Source organism: Oratosquilla oratoria, chromosome 35, assembly GCF_046742065.1.
Source record: "Oratosquilla oratoria isolate Oo_2021 chromosome 35, ASM4674206v1, whole genome shotgun sequence".
Taxonomy (NCBI): domain Eukaryota; kingdom Metazoa; phylum Arthropoda; class Malacostraca; order Stomatopoda; family Squillidae; genus Oratosquilla; species Oratosquilla oratoria.
In genome coordinates, this window is record NC_134811.1 from 24,685,246 (window position 1) to 24,695,245 (window position 10,000).

At 39.6% G+C, this 10,000-nt stretch overlaps 1 protein-coding gene across 2 annotated transcripts in view; it reads right to left on the reverse strand.

Annotated features, from left to right (window-relative positions):
* Positions 1 to 10,000, reverse strand: part of LOC143018587 (uncharacterized) — a 31,062-nt gene that overhangs the window by 14,970 nt on the left and 6,092 nt on the right. For both annotated transcript variants that reach the window (XM_076174082.1, XM_076174081.1), the window contains 2 exons: positions 890 to 1,080; positions 537 to 705 (listed from right to left, as the gene is read on the reverse strand). In XM_076174082.1, coding sequence (XP_076030197.1) covers positions 537 to 705; positions 890 to 1,080 — 360 coding nt within the window. The remainder of the gene's footprint in view (positions 1 to 536; positions 706 to 889; positions 1,081 to 10,000) is intronic.

Sequence of the window (10,000 nt, forward strand, 5' to 3'; positions counted from 1 at the left end):
TATGGGTGTTTGAGCTATTTAGGAGCATGGTGTGGGGCTGAAGTTGGGGTTAAAGTAACTCGGTATGGGAAATTTGGTGACGCATGGTATATGGAATTTAGGAAAGGCATAATGGTGTTGTTTATACTGCCAAGGCAGTCCTGCTGGGTTAAGCCGGGTCCACACTTGTTGCATTTCCACGTATCGTATCATCTTTGCGTACCACCTAGTGATACGATACGGTGCAACAGGCTATTGTACCCACTTGTTGCGTATCCGCCTGTTGTATACGGATACGCAACAAGCGGGTACAATACCCTGTTGCACCGTATCGTATCACTAGGTGGTACGAAAAAATGATACGATACGTAGAAATGGAACAAGTGTGGACCCGGCTTTACAGGTAGAAACAAAAGATCCAGATTACGGGAAAAAAGAAGACAAAATCGAACTCTTCTATTTTTGTAGGATTTCGCAAACTCGTGGGTTCATTTGTAGTCGACTACATAATAAAACACCCCAGGTAGAACGTGAAAGTATCAGGAATTTTACTTTACCTTCCGATCATGCCAAACGATCTGTAAGCGATGTCCATATATGGTTGCCGGACTGGTTCTTGGTACTCCTTCCATCGTTTTTCCATGATGACCCAACATTCACCTAATCGAGTACCTGCATACCCCACACTTACGCAGAAGATGACCAATAGTGGAATACCAATCCAACCTGTGAGGCAGAAAAAAAGGCAAACCTTACAATACATTTACAAGATCACACGAAAGCAACCAGGGGATACTTCTAAATATCGTAGATGTCACTAATTTGATCACCAATTTGCGGATTATTGTGGCACAATTTTTTTTTTTTTTTTTTTGGGGGGGGGGGGGGTCAGAGTAGGTAGGAGTCTTACCTGCATCAGCCATGGCCCTGGGTAGAGCGAGGAACCCTGCTCCCCCCATCTGCGCCACCAGGAAGAAGGTGGCCAGCCCGGCGCTGTAGCCCTGGCGACCCTCGGACTTATCCTCCCCTTCTTCCATCTTGAGTTCAAGTTGAGCCCTTTTGGCCGAGCACAAGCTGCCGCTTCTACTCCCGCTGCCGATGCTGTGGGAGCAAAAAACTCCTGTCCATTCATTCATTCATAGACAATTTGTCTTCGAGAGCTGCGCCCAGTCTCGCAGAAATTCGGACTTACGAACCAACCCGCCCGTGGGAATTTCACAAACACGATCAGTTCAGCGAGGTCGTGCGTCTGGGAGCACTTTTGATAAGTTACTGTTATGGTTGATATTACGTTGGAGCATTTTTAAATGAGACCAAATGTTACTTTTTATGAGTATCTTTAATCAGTTTGTAGGTATGGTACCATGAAAGCGGATTAAGACAGTTCTGATCCATTTATTTATTTTTTTTTTTCAACAACTTCGGTTGGTTTTTAATGTACAAATTACTTTCTTATAGCGTACTTCTCGTGCTAAGATATCAAGATGACAAGAAATTGTTATATTATAAAGCAAGATGATGTCAACACAAGTGATTACAATGATATTAAAGGTCTCATAATGCATAATATTAGTTCTGAAAAACACGACTAAAGTAAAAACTCAAGATTGAAAAGTACAGTACAAAACAAACACAGAAGCAAACATGCAAACGATAAAAATACGTATCACTAAAGTAGCAGTGTTGATGACACAACCAACATGTCGTTAGAGAAGAGTCAGTAATATCAAAAACAAAAATTATTAAAACAACGAATTAACACTCAGACATAACAATGGGTCACGAAGGTGACGACTTGGGTACCAAATTATATTCTGTTTCACTTTAACGAAAACATAAATCATAATCCCAAATAATAATATGATACGAGTGTTCAAAGATCTCTTTAACTTGGACGTCCTTGCCCTTGCAAGGTAAGTCTGACCCTAAATCACAACAAAACCATGTGACCTCGTTATAGACCAAAAGGTCTCCTGCTAACATGCTTTCTCAGTGCATCTCGCAATAGCTCATTTACATCACATTTTTCCCTTATGACAGGGTTTAATGGCGTCGAATATTTCACCAGTAATCGACTCAAGACGACACGTCAAAATTTTTAGTATTTTGATGTCGTAAGTGATTTTGATTCGTGTCAAATAACCTAGAAATCTGCGAAAATCCTATTATGGGGTTCTAAGGTCATGAGTGTTGGATATACTCAGCCGAATAAAATCACCTGGCGGTAGTAATAGTTAAACAAGCGAGTTAAGTGTTGCGGCAAAGGAAGGACTATTTAGATATGATAGGAATCTCACAAATTAGTAAATTGGCCTGACTGACATCGAACATTTGTCTCAACCAAAGAAAAATAGGAACAATAAGAACAATGAGAAAATGAAGAAGAAGAAAAGAAGAAGAACAAGAAGAAAAAGAAACAGATGAAGAAGAAAAAGAAGAAAAATAAAAAGAAGGCTTTAAAAGTATAAAGAAACAAATCCTGTTGCTGATTTTTTGGGCGACTGATCTGCGAAATATAAGACGCTCACAATCATTCTTCAGGTCCATTAAGGGGTACTTGCGAATTTTCGTCTCATCCGCTTTAGTTAGCTTAGGTAGGTTAGGTTAGATTAGGTTAGGTAGGTTAAATTAGGTTAGGTAGGTTAGGTTAGGCTAGGTTAGGTTAGGTTAGGCTAAGTTAGATTAGGTTAGGTTAGGTTAGGCTTAGTCAGTTAGACTCTTTTCACGAAAAAATGGTGGGCAAGATTAAACTTCACAAATTCCCATTAAGGCCTTTCTTGATGACGTCTGAATTAAGCACATCTTAACTAAAAAAGACAATATAGCTATTATGTAAGTGAGTTTGTTTTGTTACGCCTTTAATATTTTATTTTTTCTGCTTATAAGCGCTAGTTATGCATACATGCAGATGCCAGATGAAGCAAGTACCCTGCCTTATCATTGAACGCCAGCTGAGGATGTACGGGCATGTACATAGAAGCTTGCCAGGGGGGTGATCTAAAGGACCGGAGATGGGGGATGGACGTGGTTATATCCACTCAAAGATTGTAAATTTTGATTAACAACTCTGGAGGCTTATGTCCAGCCGAAAGGTACCTCCCCCGATTCCCCCTGAGGAATCATTGATGATAATATAGTACTTATTTCCTTATTTCTCGTGTCGCCCCTGGATGACCTCGGAAGGGCAAGACGCGAGAAACGTCAACTACTTCGAAAGAAATTCCTCTTCGCTTCTTTTTATTTTCTTTGCCCCCCCCCCCCCCCCCTTTCAATGACGTGGGAAATTAGGATGCCAAGAGACAACACCCCGCGCGTGCGTGCGTGCGTTTGTTTCTGCCTCTCGTTTTCTTTCTATTTTTCTCCCCTTCTCTTCCTTCAGCCTCCTCTTTTTCTTTCGGTCTTTTTTTTCTTTTCCTCTATCTCACCCATTCTCTTCATTTCTTTCCTTCCTTCTCTTCCTCCACCAATCTCTCTCTCTCTCTCTCTGTGTATGTGTGTGTGTGTGTGTGTGTGTGTGTGCGTGTGTGTGTGTGTGTGTGTGTGTGTGTGCATGAGCACACTCCTTCGCCGTACATTTCTGCACAAATGTACATCTATTTCTATATTGGTGCGAGAATGTGTGCTATGGTTACGTATGCATTTGTTTCCGAATGTACAATAAATGGAGTAAAAAGTCTTACGACGTATTTGAAGGAAAAATTGTAAGGTTCTGCATGATGTATAAACACACATAGGTATTGTTCCGCACATACACACAAAGCTGGACTTAGGTATGTGAATATTTAGGACATGTTTATGCGCTTGTTTATCCACTGGCAAGTCTCTCACGCAGGAGTAACACATTTTCTGCCAAGACCTGTCGCTAAGTATATTTGCACACACACACACACACACACACACACACACATATATATATATATATATATATATATATGTGTGTGTGTGTGTGTGTGTGTGTGTGATATATATTATATATATATATATATTATATATATATATATATATATGTGTGTGTGTGTGTGTGTGTGTGTATGTATGTATGTATGCATATGTATGTATCTCTTATATTGTATGCTATATAAATGCACACATTTACATGCGTACATACATACATATACAGTATATGCATGTAAACACACACAGACACATACATACATTTTATAATCACTCATGATCAGGGTAGTGTCTGTCCTTACGGGGTCGGTTTCTCCTTCAGTACAAGATTTGGGCCAAAGACCAGTGCAATATCGTCTGACGTCCGGCAAAATCAAACCCATAGTAAGAAAGTCGGTGATTTGGTCATTCGACTGCTTTCCCGTCCACGCCAAGATGTTGCCCAGAGCCGAGCGTCGTATCTCCATTTTGCCGCACAAAAGGCTTCTTAATCCTTTTCATCGGCTGAATAAAATCGCCTAGCAACATGTAGAATTAAGGTAAAGGCCGTCATATTCGGTATAGGAATTTATATCTACTAGGATGTTGAATGGGTTAAAGTGTCTTGTGTTTGGACTGCTCGCCGGAGACGAGCTTTTAATGTCCATTCCAGTTTTATGTAATCGACTCGGCAAGGAGTCTATGAGAAAAACAAATGTTATCACTCAAGATAAGTAAGATACCTGTCATCGATGCGACATCTTTCGATTTTAAAATAAACCCTATATGTGGAAAAAGCTTTTGGTATATAGATAGATCATTATTATTATTATCATTATCGTAATTATCATTTATTACTATTAATACTAATATCATTATTATATTCACTATTATTATTATTGATATATTATCATTAGTATCATCATAATCATTAATTTTTTTTCCTGAAACGGTACTTAGAAACAACCCAGAAGATGGGCCGAATTCTTCACGCGTATCTTTTCACCATAAAAAAAGAACAATCAGCTACATAGATTGCTATCCATTTTAACAAGAATTGCATTAGAGAGAAGATCACTCCATGAAAAAATGTAGCCTAATACATTCCGTAATTGTAATTAAAGGTTGACTTTCTCAGGAATAGTGACCAATTTATCTTATCTTGACCACTTGAGACCTCATATTATCAATATTACCTTGACAGATTCATTACGCAAACAAGAGGAGGTTGGTTTTCGAACGACAATTTAACTGATTTCAGACAATATTTTTTGTGTCGACGGCGTCTCTGTTATTAATTTCAAAGCCATATATCTTAAACGTCGTCAGGAGACATTACGCGAAGGTAAGGTGAATGAAAATGGACCTGGTTTTCAGATGGTTTTTGATACTTTGCATACATATAAAACAGTCGCGTTTTCTTTACTTGAACATTGGGATAGTCAAGTAAATCTAAGTACCCCTATCGAAAAATCCCACTCACCCACTTATGGGATAAAGGGTCGCCCCATTTCCCGCCACACTTTTAGAGTCAAACGTAGTAGAGCGAGGCACAGTTGATCCACGGCAGGGCCCGAGAGCCGAAGCTGGTTAACTCCCACAGCTTCACCATTCGTCCCCTCACCCCACTTTCTCTTCGTCAACCCATCTATGAAGAAGATACGAGGGACATCTCTTCAGGTTACGTCATTCATCAATTTATTCACAATTTCTCGTGACATGCCTATTTCCTGCACATACCACATATAACCAAAGCTCTTTTTACTCCATTCATCACTCTCATAATAAATTTTCCTCTTGGACTATCTCCAGTCCTGCTTCTCACGTTCTCTCCATTCGTCGCTCACCATTTATTCTTTTCATCTCTCTGAACTACCTTAATACTCTTTCGTTTACCTTAAAAGATTTCTTCCACCGTCCGTTCTCTGCCTTACCCCCACAATTCTCAACACTTGTCATACTTCTCAAGCACCTCTTCTCAAATATATTTAGTCTTTTACTTTCGCCATCTTTTGCATTCCAAGTTTCTTTCTGACCTTGTATTCATCCTCGAATGCCTCTTACTCATCACACTTTTCATTCTAGCAATTATGGGTACTTGGTTGCTTGTGGTGGTCCTGCAAGATGGGCAGCAAACCTGCTCATTTTCAAAACCCGTCAGCCCCCTCTCGCCCATCAGGAGGTGTAGTCCTGAAGGACTGACACTTGGTCTACGAACTGGAGCCAAGATATCTGTCAACTTCAGTTCTATTTCTTGCACTTTTTCACATACAGAAAACTGACGACCGGGGACTGCCCCCTCCCACAACCACTTTTGCCCGGTAACACTGAAACAGTCCCACGCTAATACAACACAGATAACAGTACAAAGTTTCTTCCTAGGGAGATCTGTGGTAGGGCCGGAGGACTGTTGCCAGATACTGGAGGGTTGAGGGTTTCCCACTTAACGAAACTCGAGACAAATATCGATTAATCGACTTTCACACTGACTTCCCTGTTTACCGTTACATGCAATTCCAAGTACTTAAAACTCTTCCCTTCAAATATCTAACCACTCACAACCACGACCACCACCATTTCTTGCATATTCCGAAACTCTGATTCATCCACATTCTACCGCAACTTTCCTTTATCACACACCCTGCCAAAATCAGTCATCATCTGTTTTAGTCTCTCCTTGCAGTCAGCAAATAACAACTGATTCACATCCCTTTGGCCTTACATTCCCTCCCACTAATTCCAAGCTTCTGCCCAGAACCCTTAGGTTTACTCTCATTATCAATCCATCTATATACACAACAAATAATAAAGGCGACATCACGCAACCTTGTTGCAGTCCTACATTCACCTCAAGCCATTGTTTCCCACCATTCCCGCTACACTGCTTTTGATCGATTTCATTATTTTTATACATCCCATAAATTTTCAACAACACTGCTATACGCTTTCTCTAAATCCACGAATGCCCAAAATACATCCCCATCTTAAGCCATTCTTTCCCACCATTCCCGACCTTCACACATTCCCCATTACTCACGCTCCACTACTTTTGATCGATTTCATTATTTTATTCATCCCATAAATTTTCAACAACACTGCTATACGCTTTCTCTAAATCCACGAATGCCCAAAATACATCCCCATCTTAAGTTGAATATTTCTCAAATACCTGTTCCACCGCAGATACTAGATCTCTTACTTTTCTAAACCCACACTATTCTTACCAAGCATTCCATGTTTCCCTCCTAATCACATCAATCAACACACCCATGCACGAGACCATCCACACTTAACAAACTAATTCCTCTAAACTAATATATCCATACTTGTCTCTAATCCTCGTGTATACATTGAATAACCCGACCAATCACTCCATCATTACTATTTCATATTCTTGTCTGACATTTCATGTGACTACCATCTAGTCCTGGTGCCTTACCAATTTTCATTTCTTTCACTGCCACTAGTAGCTCCTCTCTCGTAACTGGACAACCATTATCCTCAACTATAGCAGTTATTTTCCTTTAATCAAACATAGGCTTAGGTGACAATCTGATAACGAGTGTCGCCATCACCAGCAGTGGTGACACAATCAGTTACCCTGGAAACGACATCGGGAGTGATTATTGCTGAGTGCCCTCCACTACCTACGAGTATGCGAGATAAGCTTCCTATTGTTGTTACATATCTGTGCGTTGCCTAGCATAACCAGAGGCTCAAATTTCACTCGATTTATTGGAGATGGAATCAAGCTTACTAACGACACTGTGGTCAGGGGACGACCCAGACCACGAAATACTGTCGAAACGAATCACCGCTACCATTCTTGTATTGTGTCCTAACCTTTTTAAAGGCACTTTGAGGATCGCACATATATTCCTCTAACTACAGAAAGGAGATTTTTATGGAGCTGAATAAAATGTTACAGAGATAATGAAAAATAAAAAGGTTCGAGTGATTAACAACTTCTAATCTGTCACGTGCTGATTAGCTGGCACGGCGATATGGGTGGAGGAAGAACAATAAATTCATGAACTTTTCTACGTATATATATATATATATATATATATATATATATATATATATATATATATGCATATGTGTATGTATATGTGTATGTGTATGTATATGTATATGTATATGCACATATATATGTATATGTATATATATATATATATATATATATATATATATATATACTTAGGGCGCAGGTTTTCTTTTATACACACTGAATTGAACACCACAGCATTTTCACAGTTATTAATTTTCTTCTTGATATTTTCAAGTTTCCTCACTAAAGTTTTAATATTGGGAGGATGAGCGGAAACGAACTTTCCAAAGTTCTCCATTTTAATATTTGACGTTTCGACTACATAGAGTCATTATCAAGTTACAATAACAGTTAAGGCAACACAATCTACAGATACGTTACATGGTCACAGGAAAAAATTAGAATGCTACACTCTTAGGTCAAGCGCGATCTTTAAACCTCCGATGACCTGACCCTGGAAGACTTTCTCAGAGCTTGAGGAGGGGGAGGGGAAGGGGGAGGGAGAGGTGAGGGGGGGAGAGTAGGAGTCGGAGTAAGGTGAGGTGAAGTAGCGTGCTTAGCATACACAGGGAGGTTATGAATAGCATGTCGCGAGGACGTATTAAATAAAGAAATAGCAGACAACAAATTAGCCTGCACATTGATCACAGGAGACAATTCTCTTATATACACAGCCTCTAACATTTTTAGTTCCTTAATATTATTACACTGGGCTAGCACTTCAGTGTTATGAACAATGGTTGCTCTATCCAACACAGACTTGTGATACTGTTCAAAATGATTCTTAATGGCTCCCTGTTGGAGGTGGAGGGTTAAACGTCTGCTAAGGCTGCATGTCGTATGACCAACATAGCTACGAGGAAGGAGCTCACAGTCTCCAGTAATGCATTTAAAGATATAGACTATGTTAGTTTTCGACAGCATCCCAGAAGTGCCAGACAAATCATTTTTGAGGACTAGGGAACTAGTGCATGGGTTTTTATAGAATATCACCAAGCGCAAGACATCATTTTCACCCACCGGTTTACAATTTCGAAAAACAATGTCTTTAATGCATTTCTCATCCTCACGGTAAGCGCTGTTGAAGATATTCTTATAAAAGACTTTGATGATATTATTGTGGGGAGGGGTACGGTTATACAAACTACTGTCTAACATCTTATTGGTAATGTTGTCAAAGTCTGTGTTGGAATAACCGTTATTCACTAACAGCTGGCGTAGGTGTTGTAGTTCTGCGTGTAGTGAATGCCAGGACGAGCAAACCTTAATCGCCCGTCGCACGTAGGCCTTAATAACACCTCTTTTGTTATTAAGGCCTACGTGCGACGGGCGATTAAGGTTTGCTCGTCCTGGCATTCACTACACGCAGAACTACAACACCTACGCCACCTTTATTTAATACGTCCTCGCGACATGCTATTCATAACCTCCCTGTGTATGCTAAGCACGCTACTTCACCTCACCTTACTCCGACTCCTACTCTCCCCCCCTCACCTCTCCCTCCCCCTTCCCCTCCCCCTCCTCAAGCTCTGAGAAAGTCTTCCAGGGTCAGGTCATCGGAGGTTTAAAGATCGCGCTTGACCTAAGAGTGTAGCATTCTAATTTTTTCCTGTGACCATGTAACGTATCTGTAGATTGTGTTGCCTTAACTGTTATTGTAACTTGATAATGACTCTATGTAGTCGAAACGTCAAATATTAAAATGGAGAACTTTGGAAAGTTCGTTTCCGCTCATCCTCCCAATATTAAAACTTTAGTGAGGAAACTTGAAAATATCAAGAAGAAAATTAATAACTGTGAAAATGCTGTGGTGTTCAATTCAGTGTGTATATATATATATATGAATATGTACATGTATATGCACATGTATATGTACATGTATATGTAATGTATATATATGCACATTATATATATATATATATATATATATATATATATATATATATATGATAAATTGTTTAAGACAAATGAGAGAGTGATAGGTGGGGAAGGGTAAACGAAGATGGGCTAAGAATACATTTATTGTTCTTACGTTTCGGTTATTATAACCTTCCTCAGAGAACTTGTTACAGAACATCTTGGTCACAACATTTATAC